This window comes from Falco cherrug, chromosome 14 (assembly GCF_023634085.1).
Source record: "Falco cherrug isolate bFalChe1 chromosome 14, bFalChe1.pri, whole genome shotgun sequence".
Classification (NCBI taxonomy): Eukaryota; Metazoa; Chordata; class Aves; order Falconiformes; family Falconidae; genus Falco; species Falco cherrug.
Genome location: NC_073710.1, coordinates 22,786,295 through 22,813,522, shown reverse-complemented (window position 1 = coordinate 22,813,522; position 27,228 = coordinate 22,786,295). Strand labels below are relative to the sequence as shown.

Here is a 27,228-nt window from a genome sequence, read left to right as displayed (position 1 = left end):
GTTACCAGAAAAGGGCTTTACAGTAGAGGTATTCCTCTAAATGATTGTAATCAACCTGTCTGAAGCAGGGAGGGCGCCCAGTCCCTTGCTGTTTGCTGGCAGAGCGTGCGGCATGGACGCTCCAGCACGGCCGGGCACGGGAGCCGGGCAGGCAGCAATCCCCCTGCTGACACCCGCGCCAGCCCCTTCCTGCCCAGACAAAGGCGCTTTTGACTGCGCTCGGCCGAGTTTAGCAACGGCTTCCACACAGCCTGCCCTCACTCCTCACACGCGAGGGCCCCAACAATGACTTTGTGTGTTGGAAGAAGATGGCTGCTAAGGATTTGGCAGAGGTTAGCAGGACTGCTGAAACAGTATGTCCACCATAGGGGACTGGCTCTCCGCGGTGAAACGGGGAGACTGAGGCATCCCCTCACGGTATGTGTCCTGCAAAATAATTCTTCAAAAACTGTGAGTGGTATCTCTGACTGGCTTAGCCTGGTCTTAGGGGTACATTCCCATCTCCACAAGGACAAAGAGGTTCTCCAGAAGTACATGGTGCTAAGAAAAAGGTATCTAGAGCCGCACTGCATAGAAGATATTACTTTATTTTTAGCCTTCCTACAGATTTTCACAGTAAGGCTACAAAGCTTTGTAAAGCAGTCTATAAGGTAACTCAGAGAGTTAAGAAATGGTCAGTATTTCTCAGTAGATAATTACACAACTTTTCCACAAGTCATCTTATTTGTCCCACAAAGCTCTGTGATGGACTCCAGCACAACCATAAAGAACAACAAATTTGACTTTTTTGGGCTCACTTGCTACATTTCTTGTTGTTTTTTTCAAAAGCATTCTCAACGGTCCCACAGATTGTGTCTGGACTGTGGTACTCAAATTGCCCTGGAAAAGATGGAGAAAGGCACACACCTTTTCCTTGCTGTGCTCTGCTCCACCCTTGGGCAACGCGGGGTGGTCTCAGCCTCAGCTGCTCGTGCCTCGGGGCAGGAACCTCTCCTCCAGCCACAGAGGCAGCGTGCAGCTTGGTTGTACCAACACAACTCCATGGCCATACAAACTGTCCTCTACATTTCCATCTGCTAAAATCCATTTCCCTTCGAAGAAGCCAACAAATTCAGGACTCATACAAGAGTATGATCAAAAAACTCCTGGGCATCATAAAATCCTAGGTGGTCTCTTGCCTCAGCTCCACCTGACCCTTCTGGATCTAGTTATTCTACTGGGGAGCCCAAGCACAGAGTGGTTTTGCCTGAGGGACCTCAGCTCAGGTCAAGCTTACCACAAGCAACAGGACTTTCTCCTGACTTGAGGAGTGTGGCTAAGCCTGACCCGTGCAGCTGCGTGAAGCAGCCATCCCCGGCCAGGGACGCCCAGGACTCTGGCGCAGGTGAGGAACGTGGCAACCTGACGGACACCTGACAGGCTCCTACCCTGCACAGTGGGAAGCGTTGGGCAAACCCCCTCCGCCCCTCTCACAGGAGGACAGCTACGGAAAGGGAGAGCAGATAGAGATGGAAAACAAGAAGAATCAGGACAAACAGGTAAGGGTGGAAACATTAATTATGAACAGCACTTGCCTAAGGAGAAACAGGCTTCACAGCTGCGGCTGTAACAAACCCTGATGCGTGTGGATGGCACGTGAAGAGCAGCAGGGCGAGCAGGGGTGTGTGTACGTCCCTGTGCAATGTGTACTGGAGACGAAGCAGCAGCTCCACTGCAGACCAGCTACTCCACACACCGCTGTCCGAGTTATGAAATGGGCTGTCTGTACTCAACACCTTCTAGAAGGAAAGACTTTCAAAGCCAGAATGAAAATTTGGTGCAGGTTGTTTCACTCTTATTTCTATTATTACCTAATGAGTCCTAAGTGCATCCATCCCTACATCTCGAGAATGTTTTGTTTTTTATTGTGGGTTTGGGTTGTTTTTTTTTTCTCTCTAAACTCCCATCATTAAAAATCAATTAGTGTACGGGTAACGTTACACAGATGCTTCTGCAGCAAGGGGCTGACATCTGCAGTGGCAACAGCCCAGATACTACAGCAATAGATGTCCAAAAATACCCCGTAAGGAAAATCAACCCCCACCCCTAAAGCTGTATTCTTTCTGATCAACAAAACAGCTGAACGTCCAGCCTGGGCCCGCTTCCCTGTCTCCTGCATAATTAGCACACTTCTCAGAGCAAGCAGTAAAGTTTAATTGTCTTTAATTATCCAGTTCAAGGAGGATTGGGTTTCTCGCCTGATGTCCATATAATTTCCCTGCCAACGACTTCATCATCCCTTTACTGGAAGTGGAGTGTAGCTTCTAAAGCTCTCTTCCATAAAAGACAAAAGTTTCAGTGAAGGCTGTGCTGCCCGCACAAGCAGAGACAAAGGTCCTTGTGTCTACAAGGATGTTGCTTAGGCTGCTGCATGTGTTTTCTGCAGGGTGGGAGTGAATGAGTTGCAACTAATGTGCAATCAAGAACCACCACAATTACAAATGTAAATGAACAGGCAATTGGCACTGACCTTTGTAGATTGTTAGAGGACTAATTAAGGTATGATCAGACACTCTCTTCCAAGAGACTGAGATGCATCTATACAAGCAAATATCTACGCAGCGCCCCACAGCAGCAATGCTTTTTCCTACATGCTTGCACACACCAGGCGAGTACATACACACAGACAGACACGTCGTTTAACCCTGGCACCTGCTCTCTGCCACGGAGCAAACAGGATGGAGTGGGAAGGGGAACAAGGCAACTCCACTCACCCAGGCTACACAGTCCCACTTAACACAAGGCTACAGCACGAGGGCTGCGTTACCTTTCATGGCAGCACCCCGCAGTTTTATGTAAAGCTGGAGATGAGAAGATTGGCACAAACTGGATGAAGTTAGGGAAAGAAAAAAGCCATGAATAATCTTTCAGCATTTCTAGCAAAGCCACAAAGGTGTCCAGCAGCAGGAGGAGCGACTGTGGCTGCTCTGTGCTGGCACCTCGCCTTGAGTCACGGCTGGCCCAGGGGTCTGCCCTGGCAGGGGCAGCAGCTGGCTGGACCCCGCCACCCCCTGGGAACTCAGGAACCCTTACAATGTGATTGCTTGTGCCTGCTTGCTCTTGGTCACAGCGCACCGGACTAAGGAGTGAGGAGAGGGATGGTTTTTCACACTACTGCTGAGGCAAACCAGCAGCCGGCCAGCCAGACCAGCAAGAAAACAGACCAGCACGAGAAGTTTTCTGCCGGCTCTGCCCTGAACACTTGCAGCTCTGCAGGGAGAGAAAACAGGTGCTAGCTGAGGTCCTGCTCAGGGCCTCGTCCTTGCCCATCGGCTTGCAGGCATCTCCCAGGACGGGGACTCCACAGCCTCCCGGGGCAGCCGGTCTGGGGCCAGGCCACCCTCCCAGGGAGGAGCTTTGCAGAAAGTAGAAAAGCTGTGAGGACTGAAATGTTTTAAGAGTCTCAGAAAGAGCAGTGATAACAAAAGGGGATTCGCTTTGGAAAAAACTGCAAGCTGGTATTATATTTGTAGGGAAAATGAATTTAAACCAAATATAATTAACTAGAGGAGAGAGAATCACAGTGATGATTACCATAGAGTAACAGCGACATCAAAACAAACCACTGCACTTGTAATGCAGCAAACCAGCAAAAAAGTCACTGTCCCTTTGGGCCCCCCAACAGACGTGTTACAGATCAGTAAATCACTTTCTGCTCAAGGTGTCTAAAACGCAAGGAAGACTTTCTTGTGCTACCCGTTACCACCAGAGACTTCTCATCAAAAGGCAGTGAGGAAAGTCCACCTAGCCCTCAGAAAAAACCCCAAAAAACCTCATAATGGGGATACAGCAGACACCGTCGTATTATACAGGAGAAAGAAATGCAGAGTGCCAGCTGCAAACCCCACGTGCAGCCCTGCCACAAAGACGAGTGTTTCCCACGCTGGCAGCACCGTTCTGGGTGAAGCCTCACTGAGCAGCATGTGCGGCAATCCCGAACAGGTCTGAGAGCCAAACAGACTGGCGAAGTTCAAATCCAAGAAAAAACACACACGTCAGGAGAGCGAATTAAAACCTAAGTATGTGCGTATTCCTGCTACACATCACTGACACCCAAAACTTCAGAAAAATAACAGCCAGCTGAATAATAAGTAACAGCAGCATTTTATAACGCTGGGAGTTTAAATGTCACAGAAAAAAGGGAAGGATCAGCCTGTTTGAGGCAGATCTTTTTATGCGTAAAGAATTCACACTGAATAAATGAAAGCCAAGAAACAAATCATTGTTGTGCCCTGCAAGAGGCTGATATTGCCCACCGCGAGGACCACCCCTGGATGCCGTGCCCCCGCCTGCCCTGACAGCCAGGAGCAGAGGCACCAGCCGGCATCCTGACATGCCTTCCCTCAGGGAACAGCCTCAGCCCAGCTGCTGGCCTGGGGCAGCGGAGCCACCCTGCTTTACATTCGAGTTGATGTTCTGATACCCTAACAGGATCAGCATAAGTGAGAGATGAAAGCATCCACTCTCTCCCACGAGGGTACTGCAGCTTCTCATCCAAATCTGGCTCCTGTCACCGCAGGGATAACTGGACCAGCGCCTTGTGCCTGTGGCCACCAGTGCGCTGGTGAGGTGTGCCTGCTTACTCTTGCTCAACAATGGGCTGGAAGAGCGTTTGCAATGAAGTATCTCAGGTCAAAACGACCTGCAAAAGAGATCAGTGGTTCCCCTTTGCATTCTACAGAGTCTTACCCTTACTTGTATTTTTAACCTTTGAAGTAAAGTATGATAAAGAAATTCTCAGTGTCTTGTTTGCTGTCAGTTTTTGTTGAAGAACCAACAAGGTTAAAGGAGATTATCTCAAGCCATTCAAAAAAATAAAATATTTTTAAACTGAGATTTCCTTTTAGTGACTTGTCACAACCTTTAGTTAAAATTACATATTTTTTTTTAAACAGTTTCAGCTAGTATGCTTCTGCACTGTCAGTACCTGCCATGTCATAATCCTGGTGGACGTACAGGGAAAGATAAGGCTTCTAAAGTAAGAGACAAGGTAAACAAAAATTTCTAAAGTAAACAAAGATTTTTTTAGGATTGTTCTGTATATCACAAAAGGGCACAGACAGCTTCTTCCCTCTGTTCATTTTACTTTTAAGAAAACTCACAAATCATACAACACTGATCAACATACCCTTTCAAAATCTGAATGTTTTTCTACAGTGGAGCACTGCAGAGAAGCAGAACGGCTGTAAGAGCTGCTGTCCCCTCCGGGACAGTGTGGCAACCACAGCACGCTTTCACTGCCGCCGTGACCTTTGGGAAAGCATGCTCCATGCCCTCTACTCCACTGGGCTGCTGAGTTCACAGATCGGTCACTTTTTTCCATGAGACTGAATTTAACTCTTAATGAAAAATCTCCTGCTTTACTTTTTGGGTGTTTCGCAATTATTTCAGGTCCTTGTTACTAACATGCATAACAGCAACGCAACCCAGGTCTTAATTCAATGGACCTTTCTAAGACCCACACCTATTCTCTTCCAGTTTGTGCTGCTTTCCTTTCTCACTGCCTTTAAGCTAAGATGACTCTCCTTGTCCCTATGTGCATTAATTGCAAAATGCCAGTTCCTCAGCGATTTCTGTAAGATTTAGCAATTTCAACAGCAGTCATGCAGGGAAGTCCTGGCTGAAGCCAAGAGGAGGGTTGTAAAGGCTTTTGCTGGCATTGCTCCAGCTCCAGTGTCTTCACATCCCTGACAGCACATGTACCAGAAGACTTGGGCAGGCTCCCCTCCTCCTCCTCCTGCTCCCTTCAAAGAGGGCTTCACTAGATCCTGCTTTTTCCTAACATAAAAAAAAACCTTCTTAACCCTTTAAACAATTAAAAAAAGTACAATTTCTGTTTTGCCCAGCCTCTTCCCTTTAATGTACATTTTCTCTTGCTAGATTCACAGCTGCAATCCCCTTCCTATTACCTGTCCTTTCTGTATGAGCAAATGCTTCATCCAAGTCCTTCACCTTATCCACCTTGTCAAGAGGAGACATGGAAAACCAGCCCCTTCTCCTGCCCACCCCTTGCAACCAGCTCTTCCTCCCGATCCAGTGTGGCTGAAATGCTAGAAATCAATGAACCAGCTGGGACAGGTTTGCACTGGCGCTCAAGACATCACTTAACACGTTACAAAATAGCTACAGAAAGTATAGTACGATAGTTCGTTAGAGTTGTCTAAATGTGATGGTATCTTTAGACACGCATACAACATTCCCCTGTGTAAGAAACTAACCTGAACAAACATACACACATCTACAAGTCAAACCCGCGTTTACCCTGCTGGAACGGAGGGGACCACTTACAACTACAAAACGAAGCATGTGCTCAAGTATTTGGTGCTTCAGAGCCACCAGCCACCAGCCCCATGAGGCAGAGCTATGCTGGATGCTGCAGGTACAAGAAGGGTCTTGTGCTACCCCAGGGCAGCCGTGACTCCCGTAACGCATTACTGACAAGCAATACCGACCCCCACAGCAGGGAAGAGACACAAGAAAAGCCACCGAGCTTGGCACGGAACTGCGTGGAGGTTCTGATGCTGCTGGTCAAATCCTGTGACGCAGAGAAGCCAAGAGCCCGACCCTGTTCATGCAAGGGAGGCAGCACTCACCAGCCTCAGCAGCTGGACACTTCCGGATGGTGAAGATCTGTCCCAAGTCTTCCTCTTCTTCAGGAAGACCTTTCTGGAGGCGCTGCAGCTTACGTAGGCTTTCACTCCGCTGGTGTTTCATGGAACGCACATGCTGGATAAGGTTCAGCTTGGCCTTGGTGGAGTAGTTACAGAGGACACAGTGATAATAGCAGCTTTCACCCTCAACCCCGCTCTCGTGATGCTGAAGGTGCTGTGAAGAATAAAGCAGAGAGATGTGAATTTCCTTTATCATCTCCAGTCTCCCTGGGTTAGTCCACTGTAAATTGCTAAAAGCCACCTGAGAATTAAGAAAGAAACCACATTTTGACAAAGACGCAGTAAGATCAAGCCTGTTTATTCTCAGGGTACCATGCACTCTCCTGCTTAGAAGCAAGAAAAACGTAACACGCTGAAATGAGCACAGAAGCAAAAATCAAGATAGGCAAGATCTTCTCCTTCAGTGAAAGAAAATACCAGATCTAACATTAACATCTATTCACACCTACGCATGGCTAATTCTTTCATATTTGAAGCTCATCCTGGGAGAGGATCCAACGGCATGTCAAACAGATAAAACTAAATTTGATAAATTCTCATTGTAAACTAAGACGACTAAGACCACAGCAATCCTAGAACACGAAGAACCCATCAGATCAAGAGGTCCTAGAAACAGCATATGGAAGCAGAGCATAGAGTGTGTGCCATCCTATCCATCATCGAGCGCTCTGTTCCCTGGCATCTGGGTTTTACTCCCTCAGACCCGGAAGAAAGCAGCAGCCTGGCTTGGAAGACATCTGCCACAACAATCCAGACTGAGAAGCCAATGGTGAGCACGCGGCTGGGTACCACTGCAAGAGGTTAGCACTTAGAAATAAAATCTTGCCACCCTCTGAAGCTCCGCTACTGCAGTCAATATAGCTAATTCAAGATTATACCTTGATTATTTGACAAAATCTGTCCATCGTCTGGCACAGAGATCCACGCTGCTAGGGAAATGAATAGCTATTTTATGTCACAGATCCCAAGGATGCAGCAATTATTTCTTAAAAGCAGAGGGACAAACTCACTGCTTACAGCTATGTTGGTGCCATGGCACAGCCCCACTCTGTCCAGTCTGGGCAGCACCAGGACTCAGAGCTCACAGTAACCCTCCCAATTCCCACAGTAAGGGCTTATCACAAGTTGAAGAAAAACAGATACCGAAGTCAAATGTAAGACTCCTCAGTGAGGGCTATTTGGTGTTTTCACTACACACCTACATTTCAGCTAAAAAATAATCCCTGCCAGCTCTGCTGTCCAACCTCAAGACCTCTTTTTGTCTTCTGGGTCATCTCATGAAACTCTTGCCTCACCATGCACTTTGTCCAAGGCACATAAGTAAGGTGATTTGGACATGAACTCAAGATTTGTCAATCAAAAATATTGCCTATGTGCAGCCAGGACCTTCTGGTAAAAATTCTGATGTCTATTATCTGAGTTACAGCTCAGATAAGATTAAAGACATATTACCCAGCGCTGTGTGCTTCGCTAACACGGAGGAAGGAGAGCCCTCTGAGTCTAGGAATGATTAAAAATAGGATAGGAGCTGATGCTGAGGCTTCTGATTGGAAGGGTGAGGGAAGAGAATAAATGTATTCTAGATCTGGCTAATTAGACTAGCCTCTTTTGGGATTGCGATGTATTTAATTAAATTCACTGTAATATTTGAAGAATTCACTAGGGCACTAATCCCGCTGGTGCCCTCAAAAGTTTTTTTTTTGCTGTTTTCCCTCATAAGAACTTCTTCTTCCACTCATTTCTATTGTTTGCATGCATTACTCTCTTTCTGAGCCAGAAAAGGAGAAATGGTTTAAGACATAAAAAGCTAAGGATAGTGAGCCAGTCACAAGAGCCACACACGGCTTGCGTGGCCCGGCTTAACCAGCCTCTCTCTGCCCTGCTTAAGATACAGCCTTGGCAATAAAACCTCCCTGCCGCCCCGTCTCGCCGCAGCCTGGGGGTCTCGCTCCAGGAGATGCACAGCAACCCCTGTCTTCCGTCAGTCAAGAGGGATGTCGGGGAAGCACCCATCCTGCAAACATCACGTTCAAGCTCAGAAAGTGCCAATAGGCTCAGCAGTAGCTTCTGCGAGAAGGCAGAGGAAACCCCTAGTGATCAATTAGAGAAAAAACTGGTCACAGGTTCAAGGAAATATTAAGGACATGGGAACCAGAGGCACAGTCTGTACTACTCTCATTTGAAAGGGGATTTTAGGAAAACATTTGTTTTAAACAGTTTAACAAACATGTCTTATATTTTGCTCCTCTTCTGCGCCCACTTCATGCATGTTCAAATACCCCTTCTGCTTGGGTCAGCTTTGCCTGCCTGTTCTGCCAGAGGCGTCAAGACCTGAGGGTGCCAACACCACCAAGTCCACCCCAGACACGGCACGACATCGCACGCCTACCTCTGAATCATGTCAGTCTTCCAACAGAGGAAAGGAGCAGGCCAGAATAAGACAATGTGACGGACCAGCAAGCACTAGCTGTGAGTTGCTGGAAGTGACAAAACGCTGGACAAGTACATGTAGTTATTGTCCATCACACTGTTAAGCTTTCCTCTTGTGAGAATTTACCCGTATCACAAAAAAAAAAAATCAAAATATTAAACCAGAACCTTATTAGAAGACAAATCAACTTGAAAATCAAAAGAATATATTGTTCCTAGGAAAACCAACCAGCTACTGTCAGAGAACATTGATTTCTGCAAGTCCGGGAGGGGGTGTTTGCCCCCTCCCTCTCAACGATAGGAAACTTCCAACATCTGGTTCTTCACGCATGGTATGCAAAATATTGATCAGGTTTAGTCAAAGCTCCACTTTAAATCAGAAACAGATAGAGGAACGCTCTGATGGAAACCATACGGCTCACGAGTACAGCTTCCCAGGGGGATGCGGGCTGTTCCTGTATGTACATTAACCGCAGCATAACACCGTGCCACTCACAACACCTATTCCTACACACAAATCAAATGAAATCTGGCCCATCTTCCATTTGGGAAGCGCTCGGCTCTCGGGCTGTGACTCACACAGGACGATCCTGCTCAGAGACCTCATCTCCTCCATTTGCCACAAACCTTGCACCGCCAGCCCCTGACCTTCTCTGCAGACCTTTCCCACGGAACACCAGTTCCCCACTGGTGACGAGCCCCCATATTTGGCAACTTCATCTCAACATCAAGAGGTACCCGCTGCAGCTCTGCCCTGCGCGCGGGGTGGCATCACCCGGGCACAGCCGCGTGGCAGCAGGATGGCAAGCAAACCCCCGGGATGGGGAGCAGCCGCTGGGGAGAGCTGGCTGCCAGCCCAGCCCCACAGAGGGGCACCGACAACCACCGCCGGAGCCTCTCCTTTAGCTTCTCACAACAAAAACAGTATTTCAGGGTGACTCCATACCAAACCATGCTCGCTGGGCGGCCACGCTCGCGCCAGCCGCTGGGACGGCCTCAGCCCTGCCCCACATGATCTGCCTGACGCGCGTTCCTGGCCGGTTCAGGGAGTATTGCACAGAGCCCTTCCTCTGGGTTTGGCTCAAAGAAGTTGGCACGTTTAGAGGGTCTGAACGCGAAGACAGTTTAAATAAGCAGGGGAAAAATTGTGACTTGTGCTTATATGCACTGCAGAGTGCTGGGGGCCAGCAGGCAACACGCCATCCCTGTGGGAATCGCAGTGCACAGCCCCGGCCCCTCCAGTGCGGGAGGAGGAGGGGGAGACACCTGCACACCGGTGCCAGCGCTGCCCCAGCCCCTCGGCGCAGGGGACGGGTGCGGAGGGCGCGGGCCAGCGAGGTGCCCGTGCAAGCACGAGCAAGGCTGCCTGTGCTGGGACGGGCAGACCCGTGCCGGATTGATGGACTGACTTTCCAGCCCTTGCTCTCTAACGTCTGGCTCTGAATTGTTTTCTTCTAGTAAATAATAGCATAATAAATGTTCACAGCGTATGACTATGGAAAACTACTTTTAAACAAAGTATGGGATGATGATACATTCAGTTTTTCTTTCTCTTCACCTCCATCTCTCACATCCTGCAAACTTTGTTTACTTTACAGTCTGTCTTTTCCCCATCTAACACCGCCTCACCCACAGCACTTTTCAATAACCATGGAATTTAATGCGACAGCTGTATTAATCTGTCTGACTGCAGGCAGTCCGCCTCACCCCCGTGCCATGTACTCAGACTAAGTTCTTCGGAGATGAGAGTGTTGTAACTGGAACTGAGGATCCATGTTGCTACTACTACACAAGTAATGAACTCTCCTGCTGAATACCTATGTAGGTGTTACTGCAGTTAATGTTCACCATTTAATCTCATTTCTAAAAACTTTTGTATGTCTTTTAAGTATTAAAAGATGTTAAATCTTTATCTGCTTAAAACCTCTTCTGTATTATTACAGTCATTGTGTAAAGAGCCCGATTCCTATGGTAACATGAGCGGATAATCCTCCCTATAGCACTCTGTTGCCAGAAGGCACAATGTTATTTTTCAAACCTTATTTGCTACATTTAGTGGGTCAGACACTGTTCTGGGGCTATCTGAACTGTAACCCTAGCTCACGAGGGAGATGCAATAACCACTTTGAACTATCTCGTGCTTTTGATGTTTGTTGTTCATTAGCAAAAAGGCCTCATTTCTACGCAAACTTAAATTTATCTTGTATAAAGCTTGCCCTTTGGAGGGCCCTAAAAGCTGCTCAGGACTAACCCGCACTGCCAACAGTGGGAATCCCAAAAGCCCCTGGCCTGCCAGCTGTGAGACAAAGAACTTCTCTCCTCACCAGCAGCGGGCTGACAGGACCACCAGCTGCAGCAAGGACCTGGACCCTAAACCAACCAAATCAGACATCTCTGCAAACACACTGACAGGGACGGCCAGAGAAGCCCACCGCCCGCTTATTTACGCAAACACCCTTGCTGCTTACCGACTCTGATCGCTCAGCAAGACCAGGTGGTGGTATGGCTAATTGATAAACAGTATGGAGAAATCTCCTTCCAAATCACTTTTGATCACTTTCTCCTGCTGGTGCTCACGTTACAGGATGCTCCTGCCACAAAACTGGAGGCCACTCAACTACCAAGAGCTTCTTCAAGAAAAAGTTTTCAGTCTCAAATGTCTTTGGAAGAGTTTTTGTTTCCACATGCAACACCCTTGTACTGCTGAACTCAGCACGATGTCTGCTCTGTTAGAATGGGTAAAATTAGTGACTTAAAAGAACTGACAGATGCAGCTGAGGAAGAAGGAGCCAAAAAACTGCTGGAGGGTTACAAAAGCCGTGGAAGGGAGCATCGCTGCAGATGTGCACTGCTCCTCCTCTTTCCTGCAAGCATTTACATCTGACCAGCACCCGCAACGAGCCCCAGAGCCGGCAGGACCCCTGTGAAGCCCACGGTGGCACGCAGAACCAGTGGAGCACACAGGGGTTACGCGAGATCTCAAGCCACACAGGGTTACTGTGAAAGCCAACACCAGCACACCCTGCCGTGTTCAGGAGGAGGTGTTGGAGGCACGCCAGCCCTATGAGCACATCCTCAGCACAGAAGGATGCCCAGGGATTGACTCTTCCTCAGGGTGAAGTCAGACACGGGTAATTAGTAACAGGCTTGGCAGGAAACATTTCACATGCCAGCAAGAACCGTGCCGGTGACAATGCACTCCTGGGGAGCCAGACGAGACACGATCCTTACACCAGAGCTGGAGGGGAGGCTACAGGTTGCCATGGAAAGGGACCAGACCCTGCAATGGACCTCAGAAGCCTCATAAGTGTCTCTTGGCCCCCATGTGCCTCTGATCTGCTGCACGAGATAAATCACAGTCCTGGAAGAGAAGAATCTGAATTTTTAATGAAAGTCATGTGGATGCAGCTGTCTGATCCCAGTCTGTTCCAAGTACTCCATAAAAGTCAGAGCTGGCCCATCCGTCTTGCTCTCCTTTCACACCTGCAGCCCCGGCTGGAATTTCCTGGAGCTGACGGAGATGCGGGGCGGATGCTGCATGCAGCGAGAACACATGCTGGCTATGCGCTGGTGTGCTTGCAGCCACCCCGCAGCCCAGATGTTTTGAAAGGAGGAAAAAACTGATTCTCCATACAGCAGGTTCAAAAGATGAACTTACGCTTTTTCGTATTCCACCAACATACTGCAGTTGTTTACTGCTTCTGAAGAAGTAGCGTTACAAAACCCTTCCCTCATTCCAGGTTCTCCAGCTCCTTGCATAACAGCTCCTTCGCGCGGCTTGCCGACTGTGGAGTTCAGACTCACATGGCCACAAGTTTTTGCAGTTTAGCTTGTGGTAACTGGAACGGCCTAAGGGTGAGCACCACTCCCCCACCTCCAGCTAAAGCTTCCTCATTATCGCCCAAGCCTTTAAAAACACCACCACAAGATGAGGACAAGGAGACTTTGCGCAACAAATCTGAACTGTGATTTAGCTTTTGGTTCCTGATCTTTATTTTTCTTTCCAGAAGGCTGGAAAGGTAGCACTCCCTCATGCCAAAGCGGCTGAGATGCTCGATGCAAGTCCCTAAGTCACACTGAAAGGCCTAAAGAACAGCACCAGCCACCCCAATTAACAGCCTGTGCCTAACCCTGCCGCCCCCTTCTGAACATCTTTTCGGTGCCCTTCAACCCTGCCTGGCATGAAGTGAATACCCCTGGTATCATGACGGGGCCGACACTGACCCCGTGAGCCCCAGGCAAGCACAGACCTGCTGAGAAGAATGGAGCGCGGCCGTGCAGAGTCCCTGGCCGTCACACCACAAGCTCCCGACCGCCGTGATGCGAAGCAGGAGAGAAGCAAGACCAAGGACTTTCCTCAAAGAAGAGCCCTGCAGCAACACACAGGGCAGCTGAGCAGAGCCTGGCAGGTCAGCAGTAACGTACGCGGCACACGAGTTCCTGGCAGTTCCAAGTAACAGCCACCCCCCCTTGCAGCACGGGAAAGGAGCCATCCCCATGAGGTCCCACGCGGGCAGAGGCCACAGATGCTCACCCGCCGGCCACAAGGCTGGTGCTCGCTGTGCTGAAATGCTTTGGGATTCCCCCATAAACGACCCCAAAAGTCACCCAGCAAACTGGGCTTGCTCCACCAGCCCTTGAAGTCTCATTAAAAGCCAAATATTGCTCAGCCTAAAGATGGAGAGCTCAGCATGGATTTTACTGAACGTTAAATCAACCAGCAAGCGTAGCCAGCAAACTCTGTGGCACTTTAACTTTAAATAATGCAATAATTATTGAATTTCCTTTTTATAACCGAAGTGCTGGAATGTAAACAATGGGGCTGTAATTGCAGGAAGGGGGGATCAATAGAGGCAATCGTTTTCAGCCATGTTAATTGTAAATACAATTGCTCCAAGATGTCAGCCTCGTTCTTCTCGCTCCCAGAATCATCCTAACGGATGACAGAGTCCAACTTTCCCATTACAGCTGTTCGTTCCTTTAAGAGGTTCTCAATCAGGTCTGATCAATCTGTCAAGATAATGCATGGAGTAAGTAAGACTCTTCCAAACACAAGCTCCCAATCAATAGCCCGGACCTGCTTAATGAGGAGGGGCTAAAGCCCAGAGGGAGGCAACAGTCCCAGCTTCTGCTCAGCTCTGGCAGCTAACTTCTTCATGGGGCCTGGCTAAGCCGATCAGCTCTTAACGAGGACATTGTTTATGCAGACTGTGACGAGCAGCATCCCCACGTATTCACAGTCCCCCAGGGTCAGTGGGCAAAAACCCCAAGAGAGATTAACAGAAAACAAGAGCCAAGAAAGGTTGAACTTTTTTGTATTGACACCCCCACCTTTTTAATTGTGCGACAGATCTGAAAGTACTAATTAATCATTCGTTAAAAGAGATCCCCAAAGATGAAAATCTGTGTGGGACTACTGAAAGTGTAAGAGCATCACTAAGATTCCTCCTGTGCCCTCGAGGAAGAACAAAGCCCATGGCAAAGCCCATGCTGGCCCAGCTGGGCTGGCCATCCCCTCCCACCCCAGAAGAGGCACCCCCAGAGCAGAGGAGGCACGATGGCATGCCGACATCCTCAGGGAGGGAGGAGGTGTAAAGGGAGCTAAGGTAGCACTTGGAGATGCCATTTACCACCTGCATTATTTAACTCTGGTAGCACACGGGTATCCCCGGGTGCAGCTAGGCACTACGCTATACATCGCTGAGCAGCAAGGGGGAAAGGTCTCACTGCACCTGGGCTCTTCCTACACCCGTGGAACTTTCTTTTCTCCCACTACTGCATTACAAGAGCTGCAGTCACAACGGATCAACTCTTGGGAAACTGCAACTTCAGAGAATTTTCCAGATCCCTGAAATCTTCACAGCTCTCCCCAGGGAGGCACAGGCGTAAGCTCTGCTATATGTGGAGATGAATACAGGAGTGTGTGTATTGATCTTGCTAATTATAGTGATAAAAACAAAGCACAATGGAGAGTACATTTCCTATCAGCTGCTCCGAAAAGTGGTGCCCTCAACCTTGTGTGCTCCTGCTCCAGCCGTGCGTGGCTTCTGCTGCAGGACCCATGACAGCCCTGCAAGTCTGCAAGGGCATCTATTGCTACTCACTCGTGCACCTCTAAGAAACACGAACCCAATACACTTCATGTGAAGTGCATTCTGTTACAAATCAGGGACCTGAGGGATGTCAACTGTGAGCCGAGCTTCACACAGCAGCTTCTGCAGTGCAGCACAGTGGTTTGGTGACGGTGGGGTGCCTCTTGCAAGCTCACCAAAACCTGAACTGATGACATTTTGTTCCTCAGGAAAATGCATGGTTTTGTCACCTCATACTTTGCATGGCTGCTGTCACCCCTGGAGAAATATGACAGAAAATCTTGTATTTCCTTTTTAAAAGCAGTGCCTGCAAAGTACTGTATGGACAGCAACAGGATGAAGTTATAAAAACAGCAAGAACTTTATTTGCCACAACTCGGCAACATCACTGAGGAGGTCAGGCCTTCCAGTCCACTCCTTTCTCAGTGCTGGGGACAGCCAAGAGCTGAGGAATTCAGGGAGCCTTATCTTTCCCAGAGTTAAGAGAAGAAACATGAAAAGAACAGCTGAACATTAAGACAAGACAGCAACCAAAGGCAGGCTCAGCAATCCCACTGTACAGTCTTTTTTTTTAAACATATTTTGTACATATACTTGAAAATAATAACTTCAGTGTGAGTTGTTAAGCTGTGAACACTCAGCTGAACTAGAACAGCCTGTGAATACAGCAAGTTACTGCATAAAAGGCAAATTATATAATAAGAAGGGCTGGGGGGAACCTGAAAAGACAGCAGGATAAAAATCTGTTGTCCATATTGTAATTATATGGCTGTTGAGTGATTGAAAAAGGCTTTCCATAATGCAGAACAAGACTACGACTATCCATACAGATGATGTATTATTTCCTCCAGCAGCAAAAGGAGTGATCCATGTGTTACGCTGTGAGGGACCTCCGAGCAGGCTCTGCGCGTTCGAAGGCACAGCACGTAACACACACTTGGTCTTGTGTTGCTAACGCCGGCTCCGACTTAAAACAACTACCTGAAACCCTCTCTGTATGCGTGGATCCTGCCTGAAGAATTTAAATTAAAATGGTATCCCCCCCCCCCCCCCCCATATTAAGTCTTTTGGAAAAGAAACCACCACGCTCCGAAGGAAAAGCTTGAGGAGCGTTCCGCACCCGCTGCGCTGCTCACCGCATCCCGAAGCAGAGAGGCACCTGCCTGTGCTGGGGAGCGGCACAAGGAGGTTCCCACAGAGGGAAGCAGCCCGAGGGGAAGCGGCTCCCTTTTCGTGGAGGGCAGTATGCTCTCGGCATGCAGCAGGACACGGACGAGGCTGGACGCCTCTCCGTGAGCCCTCACCCGTCCTTCCACATTCTGGCTGGGCTCCAGGCACCGCAGCTGGAAGCCGGGCAGCAGGCTGGAGGAACGCCGGGGATGCAATGTCCTTCCAGAGGTGCTGCGGGACCAGGCAGGACAGGCGGGCACTGCTGCAGCCGACCCACAGGCAGCCATCCCGCTGACACGCGCAGCAAGGGACCACTGTAATAATGCTCCATAAAACCATGTGGGAAATTGAACCAGCCACAGAAAACCACACTGAGTTCACGTTATTTAATAAAATACTACAGACACAGATTAACTTCCCTTGCCCGGTATTTATTGTTTCATCTATCTCTGGAGAAGTTACAAGCACTATGAGAGACTGAAGATTTCCTTGTTTTCATATAGCTTCTTTATAACTTCCTACAGCAATGTACCACATTGAATCCCAACAGATAACCATACAATAACAACAAACAACACAAGACAATTTTTTAATCCTCTCCATAAATCGAAGAATATCAATATCGAAGAGATGGATGACACAACCTCCCCTCACAGAAGCCAACAAGGATGCATTTAGGAACAACAGACCAAGCTCATCCTTCGTCCACGGTCCTCACAGAGAACCAGCTGCGAGAACCAATCTCCACTTTCTCCAGCCAACTGGAGGACTCTGTGCAACCTTGGCCAACGAAAGCCCAAACTCTGCCCTCCTGCCTCACGACAGCACCCCTGCAACACAGAAACATGTACCCCTAGACACGGAGCCATCAACCCTTCCAGAACTCCACCTGCTGCAGTGTACGGTGGTACCTCCTCAGCTGGCAGGTCAACAGGATCCTCACCAGCGTCTGCTCTGCTGCCTTCTCCAGCATCCCACATAGTAGCAGCCTTCTCTTCATCCAACGCCCCTGACCGAGCTGGGCTCAAAGCAGCCAGCCCAGGACACAGACAAGGCACCATATGCACTCTGGGGCACGTTAAGGGCTGCTGCCACAAAAGGAATGCTGGACAGGACAGCAGCAGTGGTGGTGCAGCTGTGGCAGTCTGAAGATGTGGGTAACACAAGGATTTTCAAGAGCAGGCGGTACAAGAGGAGAACCAAAGGAAGGTGCAGTGAATTAGTACAGCAGAGAACAGAAGCAGGAAGAGGAAATACGTAACATTCCTTGAATCTTGAAGGTGAAATGAAAACCGGTAGAGCAAGACTAAGCCAGTGAAGCCCTCCCGGCAGAGCAGCACTTCTTCAGAGGTTTGGGCTGCAGGGCTGGGCACCAAGCTGGGCAACCAAGATTACAACCTTTGATGCAGCAGTAGTGCATCAATATACCCAAAACACAAGGACAGGAGCACCATCCGATTTCAGACAAGCACTGTGAAGGTAAGTTCATTAAGTGTCTGTGAAACACACAAACAGAACACAGAGCACCACAGAAATGCCCATGAGAAAATAAATAATTCTTCATTCAGTGAAAGCTTTGGATTGTATTAGACAAAGCCTGGGGCAATGTAATGAAAGAGGAAGATAAAAAGAAACAGAATAATTACTCACTTGCAGAATGAGGCAAGAATCCTACTGGAAAAATATGTATGGAATTACTTGTAATTAAAAACTATAATAACGCCTGCACACAAAGGGCTGCATTAAGGCAACCTCAAGCCTAGTATTTCCTATGTTTAAGACAGTTGTAAGGGCTTCCATGAGCCGAAGGCACACTAATGTGTCTTAAGAATGGTGTATATAAATTCAGGCAATTGCTCCTTGCCCCATACCACCGAGCAACTACTCTGTGAGGAAAGCTACCAAGTTCTTGGTGAGGAGAATCCTTCCAACCACAGCCTCCTCCAGATTTAACTGGGACATCTCCTCAATCCTTGAACGTGCAGTGGTTCCTAGCACACCTTCACAGGCCTGGTTTCCACCAGAAAGGACGTGTCAGAATGGCCCGTAACAATGTACAGCAGCAAAATTGTTTGACTCATGTATTACACACATGCTCCAAGCCATTTCCAGCCTATGAATGGATTGGGCTTGCTGCTCTAACTTCATCCACAACAGGCTCTTGGCTTGCGAGACTGCCAGGAAAAGGGGCAATGTTTCTCTATAATCCCAACAGACACTGATATGGTAAGTGCAACCCCCCCCCCCCCCCAGTCCCCACCAAGACACCCCAGGAGGCTGGGGCTGCCACTGCCTCCCACCCTTGCCTCTACGTGGCAAGCCTCTAAGTGGAAAAGGTCAGTATTCTGCACCAGCAGGAGATGATATGCTTTTTATTCTGTCATCGTGAGCTGACACCTGCACAAGACATCATCCTTTACCAGAAGGGCAGAAACTAAACAACCTGCATTTCAATGGCACAAAAATAAGAGCGCGTACAGCTGTACAGAGCTGGGGAGCAGCCGTGGGATGTCGATAGATGTGGTGGCACTGCTGGTACAACCGCCTTAGCACCATGCAAACGGGGAAAAAAACCTGAAACAAAAAGCCTGGAGAGACCTGCTGCCCCTTCCCTAGCTGTCAGCCTTCATTCCTAAGCAACTTAAACCCAAGGAGTGATGCCAAGGCATGTGAGGAGAACAGGAACTGAGGACAGGGGCTCAGGGTCAAAACATCCCATCGCTCTTCCTCACACTGGTTGCAGATCCTGCAACACCAGTTGGGATCTTGTACAAAGGACAAAACAGCTTTGTGCAGCTCTGCAAATAAACTGAATTTGCAGTAAAAAAACCTTTTAACTAGCCACTACGCTCCAGTCTTGATGATGAATACAGGACAACCCAAAGTTTCCTTCAAATCATTAGAAATCCCCCACATGACCGTGCTTTCCTTCCCCTCTTCTTTTTCCTTACCAGTTTCATGGTAATATGAAAAGACACCATGAAAACTCCCAGCAAAAGCTTTGCCAGCCCAAAGGTAAGGTGTAAGGGTTTATTTGACATTAAAACATTATGAGAATACGTTGTGTTTAACCCCCGAGACGAGCATCCTGTAAAGAATTGCTGAGATGACTGGGAAACAGGCAAGGCTGTAAGACTACTGCAGTCCAAGGGTGCAGTGGACCCTAAGACGCTGGAAATCTGGCTCCCCAGGGAAATGAACAACACACTTTTATGTGCCATTCCTGGTTTTATGGCCTTGGTATAGGGTAGAGCCAAGTAAGCCTGACAGTGAGATTTCAGTTCAACCTTTTTACTTCATCCATGAGAAATTAATATCATCACAATTGGCAAACACCTACATATGAGACTTTCCACAGTAAAAGTTCCTTTTATCTTTAGGAAAAGCCAGAGCAGAATCCAGTGCTCACAACCTGAAGCTAAATAAATGCAGGCATGAAATGGTGCATGTATTTTGAACAAGGTCAGTAGTTAACTCTTCAAACAACAGGATACAGCAAGTTCTTTCTTACCTAGGCCTTTCTAATATGAGATTTTATAACTGAAAGCAGAAGTCTGAGACATAATTCAACATACAAGGTAAGACACAACAGCTTCTCTTAAAGCCAGACTGTAGTGGCTTACCTTCTGGCTTTTAAAACCAAAGACAACCCTCCCCACCGTTGTTCTGCTACCTAGCCCGTGGCTCACACAGCACTGAGCACAATGCAAGCAGCAAGGAGGGGTTTCAGTGCCTGGACCCGTTTAAACTCCTACTGAGGGGCAAGCTCCAGCTTCCTGCATTCATACAGTGCTTTCTTTTAGTGCAAACGTAACACTGACGGCAACGCTCGTGTGAGATTTCCTATGTGTGTCTAAACCCAAATTCAGTTGTACAATGCTTCTGTAGAGGGATCTGCAAGAGACCAGAATTGCTCTGAATAGTAGTTGCAGCTATTCCCTCCAAGATGAGACTACAAATATGGAAAATACAGAGCTTATAGAAGTACACTGAAGCAAACAGCATAAAATCTGAGATGATAAACGTCTCTGCTCTTCGGTGCTCCCTTTGTTCAAGTGCATTTGCATCCACTTGTATTTCAGTATATAGGTACAGAAACTCCTGGGAAAAGCCAGACGCAGTATTTATTGGTTTTAGCAATTCTGGATCTGCAATCCACAACGTAAAATCTGCGGAGATATGCACAGGGTGAATGATAAATATGGTGAAGGCAGCACTAATCAGCATTACTGACTACTACAATTCAGAAATAGAATGGAAGCAGCAAAGTCTTTTTTGGGAGCAGTGTCCGCTCACGGCAGAGAAGTGTGAAGAGATGACAGATTTCTAAACCCTATTTATGAAATTGCATGTGTAACTCCATTTACTCCAGTAGCCCTAAGACTCTCATTTCTGTGACCACGTGGGATTAACTTCTTCGCAAAGATACTTGCTTAGGGTTGGTGTATGCTATCAAGAGGCCAATATGCAGGTTTTGTGTCTTGCTAATCCACTTGCCCAGCCCAGGGTTACACATTTTAATATGTCTACCTGGGCACTGCAGTACATCCACCAGAAAACCCAGGTAAGTAAAAAACAAGGAGGTATGAAAACAATAAAAGCAAGGCCCCTACTTTGTGGGACTATAGGAAACACACAGGCAAACAGAAGCTCCCTGTAACACAGACCCCATGACATGAAAACACCATCAATGGAAGGACTCCAAAGTCTTTAAATCTCTCCAACCTATGGTCAAAGCATAATCAAGAAAACAGCTCTGGGACAGCCAGACCAGCTGTCTTCTCCAAGGGACTTCTAGCAGAGCACATGCATCAGCATCTGCTCCATTTCTAGCAACACAGCTGGTGGTCAACAGCCGAAACAAATCTACAGTACTGTCCTTCTTCATGCCTCCCTCCTACAGGCATCGATCCTGGGTTCATCAGAAGTACTACAAGCAGGTGCACTCCGCAACCACCCACAGCAGCACAAACATGTCCTAACGTGACATACCTCGTACGCAACACCCCTGGAGTTACAAAACAGCCCCAGGAACACTGTACACCTGCAGTTCTCAAAGTGGGACTCCCTCAGGCTTTTTACTGGAGAGGATGCAAGGCACACCTCAAGTGAGGAAGGCAACTGCCACCCCAGGAGAGCTCCCAGCCATTCTTCACTCCTCTGCTTACCCTGCCTAAGGATCCTCCTTCCTCTGGCACACACGTGAAGACTACAATGCAGAAAGGATGGCTGATCCAAAAAGTCAGGACCTGCTGAATTAAGAGTTCCTCTGTGGCACAGACCAGGGGACGGGAGGACAGCTGGATGGGGACAGGGCTGCAAGGAGACCCAGCAGGAACCCAGACAAGGGGACAGGACCTCCCTGCCTGCAGCGTGACTCAGGGGATACCCAGAAGCTTTGCCACAGCACGAGCCACCATCCACAGCCCCGTGCTGTGTGGGTACTTGATGCGATCCTGTCTTAGCCCACTCACCCACCCAAGCCCTTCCTGCCTCATCCTTCTACCCCCTTCACTGTTCGGCTGCTTTTAGCTACATCCACCTCCCAGAAAGATTTTGGCATGACCGCACAGCTTCTCCCCTGCTGGCGCTCTCGTTTTTGCTTCTGACCGAGGATCCAACTCGGATCTGCACCCTGACAGCAAGCGCCAGCACAAGCTCAGGCTAGTGCCAAGTCTCAGCACAGCAGCAGCACCGCCCCGGTTTCGGCAGCTGGTCCAGAGACACCAACAACAGGGAGTGAAGAAGCCCCTCACCCCTCGAGACGTGGGCAGCTCTCACGTCACGGAGGGGCAGGGAAGAAGCCCCACGCAGAGGGACCCCAAACTGAGCCCGGCTGGAGGATGCACCAGGACCCCAGGTGCTGCCAGGGGGTCCCTGGGGCTGTGGGCAGCCCTGCCAGACCCCAGCGCCCCGAGGCAGCCGTCGCGCGTGCCTCAAGCTCCGGCAGCAGAGCTGCGAGACGAGACGCCGTGCTGGCACACTCGATGCAGAGAGACAAGTGCTGTGCTCCTTCCCCACCAAAAACCCCGAGGCCGCCAGCGTGTACGCTAACCACAACCCTTTGAGAGGCTCGTGTATTTACAAACTGAGGCATGTTGAAATCAAAGGGGATACCATATGACATAATTCACATTAAAATGTCAACAGGCTGACAATTTATAGAGTCAATCCACCGAAGGTGGGGAGAACTAAGACGTGGTAATTGTTTAATTCCCGCTTAAACCAACAGCAGCTTTACCTTCAAAGCGGTACAATATGCAGGGCCTTTCAGGCTGCCGTCAGCCAAGTGATGCCAGCCGCTGGCACTCAGCCAGCAATGAGGTAACAGCGTTAACTGTTTACAGGCACTTCTCACCAGCAGCGAGCCCGACGCAGGGCTGCGGAAGGCAGGATGCTGCTGGGAGAAATGCAGCTCCAGCCCACCCCACCACAAATATTTGCTGTCAGCACAAGGACAACCTGTTTTTCAGGAAGGCAGAGCCCCTCAGCAGCCGTGGGTCCCATTACCGCACCTCAGGGAGGCACGGCACACCTCCTCCTCGGGAGGAGACAACAGCGGGCTGAGCGCTCCGAGGGCACCGCTAAGGAACCTGCTCGCACAGCGCCTGGCACCGGGCGGCCCTGACCCTGGCTGGGACCTGCAAACACCTCGGCAGCGACACAATGGAGGTATGAAGCTCCCCAGCTGTAAATTACTTTAGGGCACACGTGAACTTTTTACCCCAGGTAAATCGCAGCAGCTTTGCCCGTATCAAATACATGGTGTGGTTTTGCGAGACATGACACCAGGCCACCTCTGCTCGCTGACATCCCTTGCCCATAGACAGGCTGCTGCCGACGTGCCTTGTAGTCTGTAATAATGCATAAGGAAGGCATGAGAGAGAGGTGTGCACCACTGGGAAAAATTTTACCTGGATAAACCACAGCCAATAAATTTTCTATAAATGCCAGCTAATGCTGTCCCTTTGAGAGCAATGGGAAGGGACTGCGTGGACTCCAGAGTCCTCTGCACAGACTTGCTGTCTGTACATAAACAGTAACACCTCATTCTCTCTTCTACCTCATTAACTGAAACGCATTAAAACAAGTGTGCATTGGGAGCAGAAAATAAGACTGTTAAACCAAGCTGATATAATCCTCATCAGCTGTGGGAAATGAGAACACATCCATTACACTGAATCAAGTGTGCCAACTGTGATTTACCGATAATGTTAAGATCCCAAGAAAGATGCTCTTCCCCCTCAACTGTATTTCTCCTGCTTCTTTCACACTAGGCAGCTCAATTGGCCATCTTCAGGACTGTCTCGTGTGTTATATCAAGAGCACTTGGGTCACTTTCCCCATGCCAGCAGCCACCCTCCAAGTACAGTGCTGTGAGCATTGGTCCAGCACTGCAGACAGCGTTGTACAAGTCTCCTGTCCCCAGAAGGTATCTGCTCAGTAAGAAGTGGGAAATCCTCTGACTCTGCTAGTACGGAAGTGGAAAATAAAAGGCCAAGTCAGCACAGTGCACACCCAGAAAACAGGACATTTCAGAATCACAATCTCAAACCGGGACATTCCCAGCCCGACAGTGTTTGCCAACAGCAGGGTTTACCTTGGGTGATGGATGTGCTGCTGAGGTGTTCGCACCTTGCCTTAATGTCACCAGCCTGCAGGACAGCACAAAGGGGAGAAAATACCGCAGCACTGACATCTGAAACCACCAGTGCTCACACCACTGTGTTGTTACAGGTGGCCCCTAATCCCCCAGGCTGAAGGTCAAATGTGGCAGAAGACCACATCGGGTGAGTCTGAGCAGAGGCGACAAGAGCCGTCGTGCAGTGACCACAGACCTCCAGCAGCAAGGGACGAGCTCCACACAAGGATAAGGAACCGCTCCATTCTCCTGGGGGGCAACCAGGACATGTCCCTGCCCTTACGAGCAAAGATTTGCTCGAGATGTTGGAGAAAGACTCATTTTTTCTTACCCCAGGGAGCCGGAGTAGGGGAACCCTCCAGACGTGCCGGCTGCGGGATGAGCCGCTTCAGGCCCTCCACCACCCTTGGGCTTGAACTGCTGACCTTACTGGAGCGGCTCACGTTTCCAAATTCTCTTTTCCGTGGCCAAACAGTGCTTCTGGTGCAGCAGGACAGGGTCTCCTCTCCTGACACCTCTGCCTCGCGTCCGTACTTAGAGCAAGAATGTAAACAACCGCTTCAATATTCGCGTCTACTATTTCAGAGTTTTTAAACCAAGCATAACTATTAAACAGCATTTCTCTCTGGCTGCAATCTGTTTGGAGCGCAGTCTAGACTGGGCTCTCTGGGACTTGTTCCTTGATACGAACCTTGGGGAGCAAACGGGACACACCAGGGTCTAAGCCGGCAGCTTCCAGCAGCCTGCGCAGGCATTCTGAACGGGGTCCATGAAGTCTGTTTAACCAGCATGATGTGTGCAACAGAATCACAAAGAAACAGGCATTTAAAGTGACATCTGTTGGATTAATTAGCTGTGTAATTAGCCTCCCCTCTGTGGAGATAGGCTTTGTTACTGCTGCCTGAAACTTCCCCAGGTGATTTTCTTTGTAACCATCATTCTCGAAGCATGAGAAAGAGAGGAGTGGGTGGGACATGACTGTAAAGCCTGTTCAGAAAGAGAGGCAGGAATAAAGTCTAGAGGCCATTAGGCAGCTGAAGGGAAATAAATGGCAGCAGGTCAGAGGAGCCTAACTGCCACATGAACGTGGTGAAACCCAAATGGGTCATGTGCATCAATCCTTGCAAATTCTGCAACTGTGGGCAGGCCTGCACAAGGGATGAGGGAAGGGATACAAATCAGATTTTTACATTCTCCCCAATTAGAGCACAGCATCCTGGCCCCTGCCTCAGCTCCCCACTCTCCCCAGCTTGCAAGCCCCAAGGGCTGGTGGCAAGGGGGGAGGCAGAGCAGGCTCAGACAGCCCTGGGACAAGGCAGCAACAGCACTTCTACCTGAGCCGCCACAGCCTGTTCTGCTGGGAGAGAAATTCTGAGCTAATGCTGAGGACAAAGAGCAAACCTGGATGCTGGGATTAACTGCACGCCACTGATGATTCGGTGGCAAATTACAGGCACCTCCTTAGAAATCCACCTTTCTGCTTTAAATGCAGAACAAGAGAGGGGAGGAAGAAACCAGGACATACATTCCTGGTGTCAGGAAGAAAGCAATGTAAAAATGGAGCTGAATGGCAACTCCAACACAAATCAAACTAGTATCTAAGCAAGTATTTGTACTCCAAGTTGCTCCCAGCAGCTTTTCCTTATTATGCCACAACATCCAGACTATTAATAAATACCTCACAGCTCGTGGCAATGGGAAGGGTTCAAAATACGGTACTGGGAAGGCAGTTTTGGAGAACGATGGGTGACACAGAAACTTCAAAAAACCAACTGACTCCGACACCTGCTTATTATCTTTACTCTGCACAGACATGTCCCTGCCAAAGGGACATGAGCTGGAATCTGCTCCTTCTAACACACCACCGCTGGCTCACTGTGTCCTGGCAGAGGGATCTGCAAACTCCTGGAAGGTAGTAAGAGTCAAACTGCTATCACGAAGCTTTTAAATAAATATTCACCCACCATCTTAAAAGCTGCTGCCACCCTGCACCAGGCACTAGCACCCCCCTGGGTACTGCCAGCGGAGCAGAGCACAGCCTGGCAGGCCCAGAGCTCCCGGTGCCAGCTCCAGCTGTTCAGGCGATGGCAGCCACGTGCCCAGTGCACATGGCCACGTGCTCCAGCAGCAGGATGGGACAGCACGCTTGTGCTCTGCCCCGCAGCTCCGCAGTGTGGGTAGCTGTCTTTGGCAGAGAGGCAAAGTAACCCGGAGACAAGTATCTTCAAACAGCTGCAATAAGGTTTACCGGAGCTTGTCCAACCTTACCCAAAGGCACAACTTTCAGAGAACCTGTTGCGTAAGTGTAACTCATTGCCTAATTTGAATTGCAGAACTTGACTGCATGCATTACAGTGCAAGGCCAGAATTTTTAGGACTGGCAAGTAGGACCAAAAGAACATTATGGTATTAAGTTATGTATTATGCATACATTATTTATTGTAATTTAATGAATTCCCTAAGAGAGAGCAAACATAGAACCTCCCATGCTGCTTCCACAGTAATTTTGGGGACTTTAAACTGTTATGAAATTTTATGCAGAAATAGCAGTTAGGACAGAAGATGACGAAGTGCCCTGTAGCACTAACTAGCACAGCCTAACAGAAATCAGTAGTTTACGCCACGACACACAGAACAGGCTGGGGGAAGCACCTTACAGCCTCCTTCCCAGCTTGTGAACCAACTCGATGCTGGAGATGGATGTTAATGAACGGCCATCCATTATTTAACAAGGACGTCATCGGAGCCTGCGGCTGCACTGCTGTTACCTGGCCAGAACTGGTATCTGCGGTGCCAAAAGCCTGACCCTACCCCAACCAGCAAAAGGAATTAAGAGCATTTCCGAGGTCTCTGAGGCATACTGCCCAAAGAGAAACACAACCACCCAGATGGGAGCACAGGGCCATCAGGCTGGGGAACCACTTGAGCACTGTGTTCAGCAGACACTGGCAAGCAGGAGCTTACAAGCCCTGCACTGCAACTCCACTCACCAGCTTCAGCCTCCTACAAAACTGTCCCCCCATCTCCTCCAACACTCTCACCCCAAGCCTTGTTCCAGTCCTACCCTGCTCGTCCTCAATGATGCGCATTTGGTGCCTGCAGGAATGTCGGGATAAGACCCCAACAAACACGCCCATTGCCTGGCTCAGAAAAATCTCCTTTCAGCTCTCCTGACGAGCTCCCC

General features: G+C 49.0%; 1 protein-coding gene across 1 annotated transcript in view; it reads right to left on the bottom strand.

Annotated features, from left to right (window-relative positions):
- ZFHX3 (zinc finger homeobox 3) overlaps nt 1-27,228 on the bottom strand; it is a 173,774-nt gene that overhangs the window by 70,916 nt on the left and 75,630 nt on the right. Inside the window, 1 exon segment of the mRNA XM_055726321.1 lies at nt 6,633-6,864. Within this exon segment, the coding sequence (XP_055582296.1) occupies nt 6,633-6,864 (232 nt within the window).